This window comes from Procambarus clarkii, chromosome 39, assembly GCF_040958095.1.
Source record: "Procambarus clarkii isolate CNS0578487 chromosome 39, FALCON_Pclarkii_2.0, whole genome shotgun sequence".
NCBI classification, from domain to species: domain Eukaryota; kingdom Metazoa; phylum Arthropoda; class Malacostraca; order Decapoda; family Cambaridae; genus Procambarus; species Procambarus clarkii.
This window is the reverse complement of record NC_091188.1, coordinates 1007390-1024193: the sequence shown is the minus strand read 5'-3', so window position 1 is coordinate 1024193 and position 16804 is coordinate 1007390. Positions and strand designations below refer to the sequence as shown.

The following is a 16804-nucleotide window of genomic DNA, read 5'->3' as shown; positions in this document are numbered from 1 at the left end:
TAACAATGCCGCCGATAAACTAGCTCCCCGAAGTGCTCAACTGTTGCCACCCTCTGATGCTGTAAATGTAGTTACAAGTTCTCAGCATCCTCCCACAAATTCTCAAAACTCTTGGTCGCAGAAGCGTACCCATGCTCGTAGCCCCCAGTCAAATTCGCCGCCTCATAAAATGCCGAAACGCCATAGTCCACAACCATCCACTCCCTCATGTTGGCATTGTGGTAAGAGTAACCACCTTGCAAGGGACTGTTGGTCCGCCCCTAGATCATCACCTCCTAGACAATTCTCTCGGCCCCCTCATCAATCTAATCATTCTAGGCTTCCATATTGCACGTACCATAAACAAGTTGGTCACCACACTGCGGATTGTAGAGCTAGGCAAAGGACATCTCCACCTCGTAACTCCCATGGTCAGTCTTGGCGAGGCTCACAGCGTCCAAGACATTATCAGAACTCTCGTAATTACAACTCCCAGCCCAGCTATAATGCAACTTCAAATTATAATGCTCAGTCACAGAATGCTGGAGCTCAGAATGTTCACTCCATGTCGTCGGGAAACCCCCAAGGCCATCCGCTAACCAATTCAAGCTAGCCAATCCTAGTGCCCTCCCTGTGTATTCAGTAGCTACCCAAAATAGATTTGGACACTTGACAGAGGAGGACACTGACTCTAGACCAGTTGTAGATGTTGACGGATCCACAGTAAATTTGACACAAACAAGACGCAGATATCCCAGACAACATAAGTCAAAAATAGTAACTTGTCCAGTCTCAAGTGATGGTCCCCTTGTATCAGCCATTGTACATGGTAGAGTTTTAAAAGTTTTTCTTGACTCAGGTGCAAAAATTAATATTGTCAAGCCCTCAGCTCTTAGAGACATTGAAAGTATGCACCCTACTATTTTAAAACAGTCACACATACCTTTTCTAAGTGGTATTTCAGGAAATAAAGTAAAAGTTCAGGGTGAAATTGACCTCCCACTCAAGTTCAATGATGTCACATTGTCTATAACATGTTTAGTTGTTGACATTATTCATTTTCCTGGAGACATTCTCTTAGGTCTGTACACCATGATTGATGAAAATATTGCATTGTTTCCCCATCGTTGGAACATAAATATCAAAGACCACGTCATACCCTTGTGTAGCATGTATCGACAGGGCCACGAGTTCAACCTTCAATCAGATTATGTTAATTTTGTTGACACCCGCCTTGCTAGCGTAGGTTTGTCAGATCATTGTCGTGGTAGCATACCCGAGAAAACAGGCACTCAATTGAAGCATAGTAGTTGTACAGTTGTTAAGGAGAATGAGTATCGGGACTTTCTGGAAGGGGACGCCCTAACGGATTCTCGTTGTCTCGCTCGCCTGGCAGCTTCCATCTCTGAAGTCAGTGGTTCCACGGCTACTGACACTGTGCTACACCCTCATTCTCTCACCAGAATAAGAGTTAAGGTTCAGGGAGTGCCTGAGTTGTCGGATGTGATTGCGGAAAGTGAAACATGTAAAGTGAATGGTACATTTGTTGAACCCTCCTGGCACACAGTGCAGGATGGTACTGTCTCACTTTTTATCGCGAACACAAGTAATGCCGATATCCATCTCCAGTCTGGTACCCATGTTGTAGATTTTGCCCATTACTCGTTACCGGTGCGAGTTGTGGATGATGTCTCCATGGATCATACTGTTTGTACACTCACACCAGGAGAACAGGGATCTCAGCCAGAGGTGCAAGCGCAACACCTCAGTCCTACTGATTTTCCTGACTCTGTGGCTCAGCTTTTGGAAATTTTGAACAGGAATAGAGCTGTTGTTGCTCTACCAGGAGAAAAATTAGGTCTCACTCCTCTCATTACACATAAAATTCCCCTTGAACAAGGAACTACGCCTATTTATGTACCAGCTTACCGTCTTCCCCATTCTCAGAGAGCAGAAGCAGATAGACTTGTAGAAAAAATGTTACAGAGTGATGTAATTGAATCGAGTAATTCGCCATGGAACGCTCCATTGATTCTTGTACCAAAGCGAGATGGGACTTGGAGACCTGTAATCGATTATCGCAAGCTTAACAGAGTAACAATACCTGATCGTTTCCCACTTCCAGTTCTAAATGATTTGTTGCAAAGTATTGGTCGAAACAAAGTATTCTCAACGTTAGATTTGTTGCAGGGATTCTGGCAAATCCCCCTTGATGAGGAAAGTAAACAATTGACAGCCTTTAGTACTCCCAATGGTCATTTTCATTTCAAAAGAATGCCGTTTGGTTTGCGTAGTAGTCCAATAACCTTTTCACGGCTCATGACAAATCTATTTCGTAGATTGATAGGAAGTACGCTTCTAGTTTACCTTGATGATCTCATAATCATGTCGCAAGATGTTCAGACTCATTTCCAGAACCTTGAAAAGGTACTTGCAAAGCTCGCTGAAGCTAATTTAAAAATAAAGCTTGCAAAATGTTCATTTTTAAAGCAAAAGATTAATTTCCTAGGTCATACAGTTACACCTTCAGGTATTACATTGAATGAATCAAAAATTATTGCTGCCCGTGATTTTCCAACACCTCGTACCGCAGAAGCCGTAAGACAGTTCACAGGTCTTGTAGGATTTTATCGTTCATTTATTGCTGGATTCTCTATTATAGCCGCTCCGCTTTACAAGTTGCAAAGAAAAGATGAACCCTTTGTTTGGGGAGAGGCCCAGGATCACTCATTCAAAAAACTCAAAGCAGCCTTGATTTCGTCACCTGTCCTTAGGTATCCAGATTTTTCTAAACCTTTTACGTTGGTTACAGATGCTAGTGACATAGGTCTAGGTGCTGCATTACTTCAAACAGAAGGTCACAGAGATCACGCAATAGCTTATGCTAGCCGCACATTATCCAAAGAAGAGAAAAATTATAGTGCAACAGAACGAGAAGCCTTGGCAGTTGTTTGGGCACTTAAACATTTCAAGGATACAATTTATAATTACCCAGTTCATGTTCTTACAGATCACCAACCATTAATTCCCTTGTTCAAAAATAAGAATCCAGTTGGAAAGTTTGCTAGATATTTGCTCACAATTCAAGAATTCAATCCCACATTTGGATATATTCCAGGAAAGCAAAATGTTGTAGCGGATGCGTTTTCTCGACACGTAGCTGCGATTCAGTTAAATTACCCAGCATTAGATGCTACAGTAGTAGAAACGGAACAAAGACAAGACCCCATATGGGCACCCGTCATTAAATTTTTGACTAAGCAAGACACTCGCCCGATTCATAAACCACCAGTACCATTGAAAGAACTAGTTATGTTGGACAATTTACTGTGTAGAGTAGTAAAGCTAGGGACAGCCCCGAGGAAATGTTGTCAGTTAGTTGTTCCAGCTGTCTTGGTACCAACTGTGTTAAAAATTATCCATGATGCTCCTGCAAGTGCACATCCAGGAAAGGATCGTACACTCCAACAAGGTCGATTGAAATATTTTTGGCCAAAAATGGCTAAGGAGATTGCTCATTATGTTGACAGATGTTTAACTTGTTTACAGCACAAGGGACATGTTTCAGGACCTAATCCAATTCAGGTGTACCCAGCAACTAAAGCTCCTTGGGAACGAATATCGATGGATTTATTGACAAATTTTGCGGAAACAGAGAAAGGGAACAAACATTTGCTTGTAATGGTCGATAATTTTTCACGGTTTTGCGAACTAGTTCCTATCCCGAACAAAACAGCAGAAACCATAGCCAGCGCATTCCATGACCAAATAATTTGTAGATATAGTATGCCTAAAGTAATCCTTTCAGATAATGGTCCGGAATTCAGTAATAGTATTCTAACTAGCTTGTGTGATTTATATAACATCAAAAAATGTAGCATCATGCCTTATCATCCGGCAAGTAATGGACTAGCTGAACGTACTAACAGGAAAGTGTTAGATGCCTTGAGAGTCACGTTGAATTTTGATAACAACAATTGGGATGATTTTATACCCTTAATTCAGTGTGCTATAAATTCTTCAATTAATGTTTCTACTGGTGACACACCTCACGCTATTCTTTATGGTACAGATAAGATCCTCCCTAATGAATTGATTAACGTACCTCCTACTCCCTTATATAACGTAGATGATTTTGTTCAAGTGAAGCGTAGACAAATGCAATTAGTATTCAAGAAAATACGAGAACAACTGTCCAAAGCAACAGCCGAGTTCACTCTAGCAAGGAATGCACGAGCTAAACCCAATAAAATAACTATTGGATCTGTAGTAATGATACTTAACCAACACAGGTCTGGTCCTATGTACAAGTTAACTAAGAAATTTTTGGGTCCATATAAGGTAATCGAGCTTATTAAAGGTAACAAATACAGACTTAAGAACTTGTTAACAGGAGAGTATATAAATGAACATTTAGACCACATGAAGTTAGCTAAAATGACTGTTGACGAGACTGATGAGGAAGATGACAATGAACTTACCCAGACAGATACTCCTACTCGGACACCACCTTCTGTGGTTGACAGACCACTTGATGTTCAGCAACCCCATACTAGCAATTATAATCTTAGATCTAGACCTCTCGTTTCAACCGTGCACTCACCACACGTCCATTGGCTAGATGTTAACGAGGATATCTCTCAAGATGATAGTTTGTCACATGAAGTTTCATCTGTTCCGGACCTTCAGTCAGAGCCAGAGTTGTATAGTGCTCTGGATGAGCTAGGTGTAGATATCCGCAGAATTTATAATTGATTGCACTCTGCAGTTATTCTGTTTTTTTTTTCAAAACAATCATTTGCAGTATTTCTACCACATGTGTCTTATTATTACCATTATATATAATGTATAGTTTTTCTCAACTTTATTTTGTTATAAATTAGATGCCATTGTTAAGTCTACTACCATTTGTATTTTTACAGTGCTTGTCATAAGAGTTATTATTGTTCTAGCAACCACATTGTGGCCAGTGAATCCTGACTGCTATCACGCAGATGTTAGTCTTCTTGATCCAGGTCTTGTATATGCTTGTAAATATATTGCACATTATATATATTGTACATTGGTCTTGTAAATATATTGTATATTTCGAAAAAAAAAAAAAAAAAGAGAAAAAAAAAAAAATTATCTATCTTGAAATTCAATTGTGGTTGTTAGGTCAGAACTTTGTTCCATTAATGTAATAATTGTTTAATTTTGTATGGTTTTCAAGCACATGCCATTGACACATGTTAATAATTTTGTTTAGGCAATACCTTGAGTTGTATTGTTCATATCTGATCAGTAGACATACACATGTTCTTAATACTCTGTTTTAATCAAAGCTTGTTACCATGATTTTCACCTATTATGATGAATTTTTTTTTTGGTGCATATATGCCGAGTTGTTTGTATTACGCACACCTGATCTTCTTTCAATGTTTTATTATGCAAATTTCACATGTAAGCCATTATTGTATGCCACCGAGGTCCTTTCAGTATCATTGTAACTATATAGCTAGCCAGAGCTTGTCGACAAGGGACGTCGACTTGGTAGCGTGTCCGAGCGGTGTTATACTCAAAATTCTGTCAGTTGAAATGTAACCAATCACAGGCAAGTAGGCCTCTGACGTCATGCCAGACAGAGGAGCATCAAGCATGCTCCCAGCAGCCTCAGTTATCCTCACAGACCCAGAGTAGGTGGACCTCGGCTGGCCAGTTATACACCTGTTTGCCTCACTCAATAAATATATACAGAAGCGACTACTGTGTCTACATTCAACCCGAACAAGGCAAACGAATATATATATCTTCATATATTTAAATGGGAAGACATTCAAAGGGAAGTGGTTGTCGTACAGAGCCCGGCAACATCACTGCTGAAGCTGGATATAAACATTTACCATGCCTGAAATGCTGGACTAGTGAGCGTGTCACCAGAAAAGGGGGCTAGGAATGGCTGTGAATGGCCCAACAGGTCTTCATAGAACGGAGGGAACCAGCCAATGGCGTGAGCCCTCGAGGCTAAGCTTCCAGGTGGAGAGTTTGTGAGGTATGAGAACCTAGCGTGTGGCGTGGCTGTTGCATCTACAATGTGTGAACAGCGGGAACTGGTCGAAGACCTCTCTCTTGCTTGCCTCTCAGAAAACATTATATATGTAGTGTTAACTGGCATCCCGGGGAACTACTAACTTACCCGACATTCCTCCCATCAAGTCCTGCTAAGTCCGGTATCCTGCTGGAAGGCCATCTTCCAACCTTTCTTTTAATCTTCATTTTAATGTCGGTATCTGACGGTGTGACCCTCCGGCAGCCTCTCGCTGCTGGCCGCCTGCTAGCACAGATCACCACCACTAAGAAACAACGGAGTAGAGCTCACCTTTGACGATATCTTTGGCGACGATATCGTAGACCTTCTCTTGTGTTGAGTTGGGCTTGATGATGCGGTCAAACAGGTACACCTTCCCCTGGAAACATGAGAACTATTGTTAGAGAAATGTGTTGTGTAGACTGTAGACTATTGTAGAGTGTGAGAGGCCGTGGGCGACCACGTAAACCCGCTCCTCAACACAGCCCAGCACACTAAACCAAAAATAATATTGTTGACCAGACCACACACTAGAAGGTGAAGGGACGACGACGTTTCGGTCCGTCCTGGACCGAAAGTCGATTGTGAATCGATTGTGAATAATCGATTAATAATCAAGTCGATTGTGAATAATCAAGAATAATAGTTACATCAATAATGACAATTCTTTCAAGAGGCAGAGATATAAAACTAATCATTTAAGTATTTACGCAAATTGCTTTTATGAGAGAAAATAAAAATTAAATTTCAATATTCAAAATTTGTTTGGAAAAATATAAAAGCAGTGAGCTTTATACATAAGACGACTCCAGGAGTGTTGAAAGTTGTCGGTGATAAGGCGAGGAGGGAGAGAGAGAGGGAGGGAGGGAAGGAAGGAGAGAGGGAGAGAGGGATAGAGGGAGGGAGGGAGAGGGATTAAGAAGCTACACGGTAAAGTGTTGGTAAGGGTTAAAGTCAAGAGTATACGTGGTCAAGGGGGATGAAAACTTTTAATACCAGAGAAAAGTTGTGCCACGCCACTCCCTCTTTGAGAGTTGGTGCCCACAACACTGTGGGAGACCCTTACCCTCGGCCCTATATGGCACCTGTGTGGACTCACCTAGTTCTGCTTGCGGGGGTTGAGCTCTGCTCTTTCGGTCCCGCCTCTCAACTGTCAATCAACTGTTTCTACTATTATTATTTTTCCACACCACACACACACACACACACACACACCAGGAAGCAGCCCATGACAGCTGACTAACTCCCAGGTACCTATTTACTGCTAGGTAACAGGGACATAGGGTGAAAGAAAGTCTGCCCATCGTTTCTCGCCGGCGCACGGGATCGAACCCGGGACCACAGGATCATGTGACCAGCGTGCTGTTCACTCGGTCACCGGCTTGTGTGTGTGTGTGTGTGTGTGTGTGTGTGTGTGTGTGTGTGTGTGTGTGTGTGCGTGCGTGTGTGTGTGTGTGTGTGTGTGTGTGTGTGTGTGTTTACTAGTTGTGTTTACTAGTTGTGTTTTTGCGGAGGTTGAGCTTTGCTCTTTCGGCCCGCCTCTCAACTGTCAATCAACTGTTTACTAACTACTTTTTTTTTTTCCCCACACCACACACACCCCAGGAAGCAGCCCGTGACAGCTGACTAACTCCCAGGTACCTATTTACTGCTAGGTAACAGGGGCACTTAGGGTGAAAGAAACTTTGCCCATTTGTTTCTGCCTCGTGCGGGAATCGAACCCGCGCCACAGAATTACGAGTCCTGCGCGCTATCCACCAGGCTACGAGGCCCCTATGTGTGTGTGTGTGTACGCACAGGAATCTCAGGAATCTGTACACCCGTTGAGTGACAATTGAGAGGCAGACCAAAGAGCCAAAGCTCAACCTCCGCAAACACAACTAGGTGAGTACAAGAACAGCTGCTCATGCAAGGCCGTGAGGAGAGGTAGGGGGTGGGGAGAGGACTTTTTAAGACTCGCTGAAAAACAATCAAGTCCAATAAGAAACAAAAAGTCTGCCTTTGGAAATCTGCAAGAGAATCGTCGGCATTCAGGCGATAAATGGCTCCTTTTTTTAATACCCACAATTTCCGATATTATCGCGCGATATGAATACCAGATTTATCGTTGCCTCTCGCGTCGCTGCCAGACATTGTGTTCTGGACTGTTGTTAAGATCCCCGTCACCTTCCTACACGCAGCCTGACATGTTATCACAGGCATCTTCTTGAGGTTATCTTGAGATGATTTCGGGGCTTTTAGTGTCCCCGCGGCCCGGTCCTCGACCAGGCCTCCACCCCCAGGAAGCAGCCCGTGACAGCTGACTAACACCCAGGTACCTATTTTACTGCTAGGTAACAGGGGCATAGGGAGAAAGAAACTCTGCCTATTGTTTCTCGCCTGGGACGGGCAGTGGGAGGGGAGACGGAGGCTTGATGCCTCTTTACAACCACCACAACCACAACCACCATTAACCACCATCACTACAATAGACAACTTAAACCCACCAAACGCAGTCATGCCGATTACGGGAAACTGGAAAAAACTATTATTGAATCAGTTTAGAGTGGGAAGAGAGAGGCCTGGGCAAGTGCTGGTTTGGAAACAACGTTGTTGATGTATGGAACAAGTAATCGGATCTCACGTAATAGACGCGAGATCGCTGGATTGTTTCAAGCGTAGTATAGACATATATATGAATGAGTCTGGCTGGATATAAAGAGGGAGTTGCCTGGTATGGACCAATGGGCACACTGCAGTTTCCTTTACAATGGTGCGTCCTTATAAGCCGTGAGCTCAGCGGGACTTTGTTTTCACTGCCCTGGGGCCAGATTCACGAAGCAGTTACGCAAGCACTTACGAACCTGTCCATTTTTTCTCAATCTTTGGCGGCTTTGTTTACAATTATTAAGCAGTTAATGAGCTCCGAAGCACCAGGAGGCCGTTTATAACAATAACAACAGTTGATTGACAAGTTTTCATGCTTGTAAACTGGTTAATAAATGTAACCAAAGCCGTCAAAGATTGAGGAAAGATGTACACGTTCGTAAGTACTTGCGTAACTGCTTCATGAATCAGGCCTCAGGTGTTGAGCGAGCTCAAGCTACCTTCTCAGAGGCAGGAAGGTTCAAGAGTCAACATATTCACGAGTCCGGACTCACCACCACACACCCACTGAGACAGGATCATTTATCTCCATTATTTAGCTGGAGACTTGTGAACCAGTTGGGCGCTACCACAAGTCGGCGGACACACAGTGACTACCTTACCTTAAGGTTACCTTGAGGTGCTTCCGGGGCTTAGCGTCCCCGCGGCCCGGTCGTCGACCAGGCCTCCTGGTTGCTGGACTGATCAACCAGGCTGTTAGACGCGGCTGCTCGCAGCCTGACGAGACTAGGCCGGTACTATTAGGCAGGTGCCAGGAAATTTTCCGGCGGCCAGTGAGGTGAATACGGTGCAGCAGGCGAGGACGGTGAAGCCTCACAGTAGAAGCTCTTAAGCCTCACATTAGAAGCTCACTTAACTAGAAGCGTAAGAACCTATCGAGGGCCAGTGCGTTTTCGTCCAAGGAAGAGTCCATATTAAGGCGCTTGTAACTGTCAGCGACAAAATAGCGGTGCATTGTGAGGGCGGGTTGTTACCACTAGGAAGAATGGTGATGGGATGGAAGGGGGAGGAATGGGGGAGAGGGGGGGGGTGGAGCGTGAAGGATGGTGGGAGGGGGAGAGAATGTGGCGCAGCTCACACATGTAGAACAGGACCTGGTGTGTGTGATACAGCCGAGAAGCGGTCAACTAACCCCATCACCCACACAACCCAGAGTGATCTCACTCATCTCTCACCACCAGACTGACACCACACCCTTTACTCCACCCACACCACCCACACCCACACCCACACCGCGAGCACAGTAGCGGCAGGAGCGCCACCCCACAGTGGGCATCAGGACCACTGTGGGGTGGGCCTGATGCCCACTCTTATCTCAGGGTGACACAGACGTCTCCCTCAGGTACTGACGACTGTGTCACCCTGAGAGAGAGAGAGACAGACAGAGACACTCTCCCCCAAGGTTCACCTCACCCCCCCCCCCCCCAGGAGCAGGTGTACACGACCCACCTCCCACATTCCTGGTGTGTTACAGGAGGGTGTGAGCGTGACTCATGAGGCAATAGTCGGGTGCACGCTCCTCTCCTCACCCCCTCCGTCTCTCCCCTCCCCCCCTCCCTTGCCTCACTGATGCATAAAGTATTTAACCTCAGCCGCTCCTGTGCCAAATAAATCCACTTCGGGCTCACCATAGCCCGTGCTACTTGTAACGTTTGGTTCCCAGTGGCTGAACCTTAAACAACAACATCAAACAGCAGTCACAGTACACAAACGTGTGCTGTAACAGACTGTATCGCCACAGTCTTTAATCTGTGAGGCGGGTGGGGGTGAGGGAGTGGTGGGGGGGGGGGAAGGAACAATAACAGCCCTGGAAGGGGGGTGCGTGTGGGGGGGTGAGAGGGGGAGACACAGGTGAAGGAGTCTCCTCCAGCAGCCCTCGACGCCCACAACTTCTCCCACGTATTGTCAGAGACAATTGTCTTGGTCTTCACTAAGTATTTTATGACAGCGGCGCCTCAACATTACGCTGCCACCACTTTATTTTCCTATACTACTGTCATGGTTCGTGTTTATGATTGTTCCCTGATTTGTGATGGTCAGCAACATGGCACCAGGCTATGTTTTTATATATAAATATTCCTTTTTTTGCATGGAATGGACTTTGGGTCTGTTTGGAGGACGGGCTGCTGGATCAGCCCGTCCTCCAAAGACCCAAAGTCCATTCCATGTACCCGCCAAACCTGAATTTATGAATGAAAAACTGTTTACACACGACTCACAACTGATGACGTTCGAACACTTCCGGAACAAGTGCTTCACTGACGAATTTTATTCGAACCACAACGCTGGAAATGCTTCACCCACGTACTACAAATAATCGCCAACAGAACCTAAACACCTAACCTAACCTATGCCTATATATGCCCAATATGATATTATAATATTAATTTATAATTGAGAAAATTCCTGTTTTAAATGAACAGCATGTTAAAATTTATGAAAGCGTCTTTGGGGTCGATCGCTGGATGGAATGGACTTGGTCTGAAGACAGGTTGGCTGGATTACCCCGAGACAAAGCCAGGGGCGGACGTGTAGTCAAGTCACTCACCACCTCACACCCGAACTACAAACTTACGAATCCAACTAATCTAATCGACGACCGGGCCGCGGGGACGCTAAGCCCCGGAAGCACCTCAAGGTATCCAGGACGAGGTATGGAAAACGTGAACATTACACTGCTTTAATGTTTACTAATACATCGTGTTTTTAAACGAATTGGTCGATTCTTTCTTAGCTGCTCCTACTAAAAATATTTAGTATAGCGGTGATACACAATTTATTTTCATATAATATTAAATTATCGATTGATCGGTACAGCGACGTCGTCGCTTATTACAAGTCCGCGTTCGATCCCCAACGGTCCAAGTGGTTGGGCACCATTCCTTCCTTTCGTCCTATCCTTATATCCTTGCCCTAATATCCCTCTCAAGTGCCGACGAGGAGTCACAATAACGTGGCTGAAGCATGTTGACCAAACCACACACTAGAAAGTGAAGGGACGACGACGTTTCGGTCCGTCCTGGACCATTCTCAAGTAGATTCGATTCCCTTTCAAGTTCTAGTGGTAGAGGTTTCTCCTCACAATATCGCTGAGGCTGTGGGACCCATATTGTTAATGTTGACCAGACCACACACTAGAAGTTGAAGGGACGACGACGTTTCGGTCCGTCCTGGACCATTCTCAAGTCGATCTCACAATCGACTTGAGAATGGTCCAGGACGGACCGAAACGTCGTCGTCCCTTCACCTTCTAGTGTGTGGTCTGGTCAACATACTTCAGCCACGTTATTGTGACTCATCGCCTGCCCATATTGCTAATATTTTGACATCAAAGAAGGCAACAAATAGATGAAGGAACTGTGTATAAATACTTAAGTGTTCTATACTTAAGTGTTGTATAACACTAAGAGCAATAGTCTTGTGTATAGTTACACTTGTGTACTTATGTTACCTAAATACTTGAGTAAGAGGTCAAGGTTATCTATGCAGCAATATGTATTCCTCTTGAGTTACGTGTCTGTGACCACCTCACCCTCCCCCCCCCCCGTGTGGTGATATCAAGTGATCATGCGACACAAATGATGAGGTTGGGCAGTGTTGGCACCCCCTCCCCCACTCCCTGGAGTGACCACCTGGCCTCCACGACCCCCACAACAACCTATTGGTTCCGGCAAAAAAAAAATAACTGCTTCCTCATTAACAAAATGACGTCAATTCAACACGTAATTATACGACCACACACGCACACACACGCACACGCACGCACGCACACACACGCGCACACACACACACACACACTTAAAGTTTGGCGGGCACATACACAGTTTCATACACAGTTTCTCCATACACAGTTTCAAATGTAGATTTGATAGAGCCCAGTAGGATCAGGAACCTGTACACCAGTTCATAGACAGTTGAGAGGCGGGACCAAAGAGCCAGAGCTCAACCCCCGCAAGCACAACTAGGTGAGTACACACACACACACTATTTACTGTGTAAAAAGCCTGAAAGAGAACCAACCTAGTTCCCCCAGGTGAGTGCACTTAATCAGACCACCAAATGGCTTTCCCACATTTTACACGCCTCGGCTGACCCCCCCGGGGGGAGGTGGAAGGGGGAGGAAGAGATAAGAGGTTGGGATAGGAATGAATTAATGGGAAAGACAAGGGGGACAGAGGGTGGGATAAGAAATTCGGGATTTAGAAAACAAGGGACGGAAGGATAGAAAGAGAGAAAGAGAGAGAGAGAGAGAGAGAGAGAGAGAGAGAGAGAGAGAGAGAGAGAGAGAGAGAGAGAGAGAGAGAGAGAGAGAGAGAGAGAGAGAGAGAGAGAGAGGAAGTACGGAAGGAGAGGCAGGAATGTAAAAGTTGACCTTGTTCGCCCTTTAGAAAATCGATAGTACTAACCACGAATTTGTTTTAGCTGCAACAGTCAACATTGAGTACCTTGCGTGAGTGGCAGGTGCGGGCACTCTGGGTGTCTCTAACTGCTGTACACGGAGGGTGCCACACCAGGGGGGCTGCCTCATGATGAAACAGGGGGCTACAACCCCCCCAGTTGGGTGGGTGTGGAGCACATGACTGTAAAGCTGCCGCCCAGTTGGGTGGGTGTGGAGCACATGACTGTAAAGCTGCCGCCCAGTTGGGTGGGTGTGGAGCACATGACTGTAAAGCTGCCGCCCAGTTGGGTGGGTGTGGAGCACATGACTGTAAAGCTGCCGCCCAGTTGGGTGGGTGTGGAGCACATTACTGTAAAGCTGCCGCCCAGTTGGGTGGGTGTGCAGCAAGATTAGTAACTGTGTGACTCACCATAGATGTAAAGTGCCTTGTATAGTGACTGTTGTGAGCCTCTTGTTGAATCACTTGTGATAGAAAAAGATGATTTGGTATGTATTTGTGTACCACCGCCCACGGGATGGGTATGAGGTGCATAATAGATTGAAATTGGTGGTTGGTGTTAGTGTAGCACACGATGAACGTCAAGGATGACACCGTGGGAGATACTTGAAGACTTGAGAAGGAACTTGGTAAGAGGATTACAGGGTAAACCCTCTGAGGTATGAGAGGTTATAGGAATACTGGAAGGTCACAGAAGGTCACAGAAGGTCAGAGGATCACACAGCCTTCTGACAGACGAGGATATACTCAGACTGTATATCTGAGGACACATATACAGTCTGTCCATCATTGTTCCTCTTGTGTGATGTATCTCATCTTATTTTAGAACTTCGTTTGGCAAGCAGGATGTTCCTGGCTAAACCAGGCTGAGGTTTCGAGATCAAATATATCGGGTGTAAATGTTCTACCAGACTGTTTAACTTGCATGGAGGATGCTTGGTAGTGATAGTGGTGTGTCGTTTAACTGTTAGTGTCTGCCGTTACTGTTGTATGATGGCACTACATTAGCCATTCTTCAGCAGACAGCAAGTTCTCCTGTTTCCAGAGAGGAGTTAAATACTGTAGCAGGGTGACTGTATTACGCTTCTACACCTTCCTTTAGTATTCAATGTGATCTCTTGTCCTATAGCTTTTGTCACATCCAGTTCCTTTACTTATCTCTTATCCTTCCGGTGTCACGGATAACTTAGTGAGGCATTCCTCTGGGTGTGTCCCATCAGTTAGTACTCTTACCTCTAGTCCAAGTTGACCAGACCACACACTAGAAGGTGAAGAGACGACGACGTTTCGGTCCGTTCTGGACCATTCTCAAGTCGATTCTCACAATCGACTTGAGAATGGTCCAGGACGGACCGAAACGTCGTTGTCGTCCCTTCACCTTCTAGTGTGTGGTCTGGTCAACATACTTTAGCCACGTTATTGTGACTCATCGCCTCTAGTCCAAGGCCAAGTACCAACTTAAAAGACTTCTTGGAAATTGTTAAGTTATTCGTATACTCTCTTATCATTGTGTGTGTTCAACAATTGTTCTTATGGAGGATGAGTTTGGAGTGTGTGGTGGCCCATCAACCATGCCTTCCTGCAAGGAGGGACGCCCATAAGAGCAAGACAGTTCAACACGAGTCGTGGAAGCAGCCAACAAGTCCCAGCCTGAATATCTTAAGACCTACACACAATAGACGTATTGTGAGGCTTGGAGGGACTGGGAAACCTTCCTCATCAGTCAAGGAACACAGCCCGGGGACGGCTGAGCCACCCCACCCTCCCCCCACACTCTCACAGCCAGCTCCTGGCAAGGCTACCACAGGCAGTGGCAACACAAAACACTCGAACAAAGAAAGTAAAATGAAAAGTTTTGATTTTCTTTTTGTCATACATCCACTACCCCCCCCCCTCTACACTACCCCTTCTACACTCCCCCTCTTCACTCCCCCCCCCCACACTATTCCTCTCTGTAGCCGACATCTTCACCCCCTTCCCCCTCTCCTTCCCTTCAACACCACCTGCTAATCTTCCGTATTGGATATCTTCCACTCTTACCCTCCTCATCCTCCATCCCTCAAACATCCACTTATTCTCCACCTTCTCCTTTTACCAGACACCTTGGTGTGTGCGTGTGTGTGTGTGTGTGTGTGTGTGTGTGTGTGTGTGTGTGTGTGTGTGTGTGTGTGTGTGTGTGTGTGTGTGTGTGTGTGTGTGTGGTGACCGGGGGAGAGGAGCCCGGCCTCCTGCACCGATCAATGTCTCCGTCGTCCAGCGAGACTCGGGTGATGGCCAATAACACTAAGTGGACACACACAACACCCACACCAAGGAGGGGAAACAATACCTTCTCCAGGCTCAGTGTTTGACACATACACCTGCTGAATGACGGCAAGAGTGTGTCTCTTGTGTGTTTGGCTGTGATAACGCCGCAAGGGTGAGATACAATGCGGCTGTTTATTTGTGTTTAGTGACAATGCAGTGTCTTCTAATCTTTGAGTCTACCTTTATCTTCAATATGTTCACTCTAAAAACACACACACACAAACACACACACACACACAGTTTTTTTATATATGTGTGTGTGTGTGTGTGTGTGTGTGTGTGTGTGTGTGTGTGTGTGTGTGTGTGTGTGTGTGTATGTGTGTGTTTACGTACCCATTTAGATGTGCTCAACTTTATGTGGTTTCAATTGCCAGTTAATTAAAGAGTCGAGAGTCAATTCCCACGTTTTGAATACAATATTTACAACAAGTTGTGTACCGAGTTACCTACAATAACTTCCTCACCTCAACAATGCCATATAATTTCAACATTTGCGACGAAGTAGTCTTTTCTGACACCTGTGTCACCAGTTTTCATCTATGACTTCAAGATCTGGTGTTCCTTGCTCTGAACATTTCTTTTGTCTCTCCTTGATTCATTTATAATCTTGTATGTCGTTGTCATGTGTGTGTGTGTTCTTATTCTGAATCTTTCCTCTTTTCCGTCTTTTCGATCATTCCATGTATTTGATGCCTCTGTCATTTCTTTCTTTGATCTTGTCTAGAGAAGATAGGTCTAGTTCTTTCAGTCGCGTTTCGTGCACCAGCTCCCATATTTCTGAGGCGAACATCGTTTCGACCCTTTGAACCTTTCACGTTTCCTCGTGTGGTTACTAAATTGGGGGCTCTATGAAGAGCTCCACGTCTCTCGTACGTGGTTTATCGTGTTCAGGATTCCAGCTCCTTGATGCTCCTGAATGTGGTTCTGCTGTTGACAAGTTTGGAGTATCCAGTTTACGCTATCTTATTTATGTGCCTATTTCCATGTGTCTATTCCTGGGTTAGTCATATTAGTTTCATGAGGGTTGATCTGACTGTTGTTGTTGTTGTTTAAGATTTGCTACCTGGAACACACAGTTCAAAGTAGCACGGACTATGGTGAGCCCGCAGTTGATCCGATTCATTGTGTACCGTCTTGCTGGTCTCTCCTCTCTCAACAATCTGGGGGTTGATCCTACACCACAGGACAAAAGCGTTTGTGCGACGATTACTTTAACCTGATGCCTCTGTTCACTAGCAGTAAATAGATGCCTGGGAGTTGGACAAGGGTTGTGGGTCATACCCTGGGGATGGTGAGTAGTTGGCCAAGTATATATGATAGAGAAAATAGGTCGGGAGAAACCTTAAGGCAAATAGGTCCTTTACGGGCTCACCATAGCCCGTGCTACATGAACATTCCGTTCTGAGTA

General features: G+C 45.2%; 1 protein-coding gene across 5 annotated transcripts in view; it reads right to left on the bottom strand.

Moving 5' to 3' along the window:
- Positions 1–16804, bottom strand: part of LOC123760359 (kinesin heavy chain) — a 154564-nt gene that overhangs the window by 71815 nt on the left and 65945 nt on the right. For all 5 annotated transcript variants that reach the window (XM_045745985.2, XM_045745986.2, XM_045745987.2 and 2 more), the window contains exon 2: positions 6338–6425. In XM_045745985.2, coding sequence (XP_045601941.1) covers positions 6338–6425 — 88 coding nt within the window. The remainder of the gene's footprint in view (positions 1–6337; positions 6426–16804) is intronic.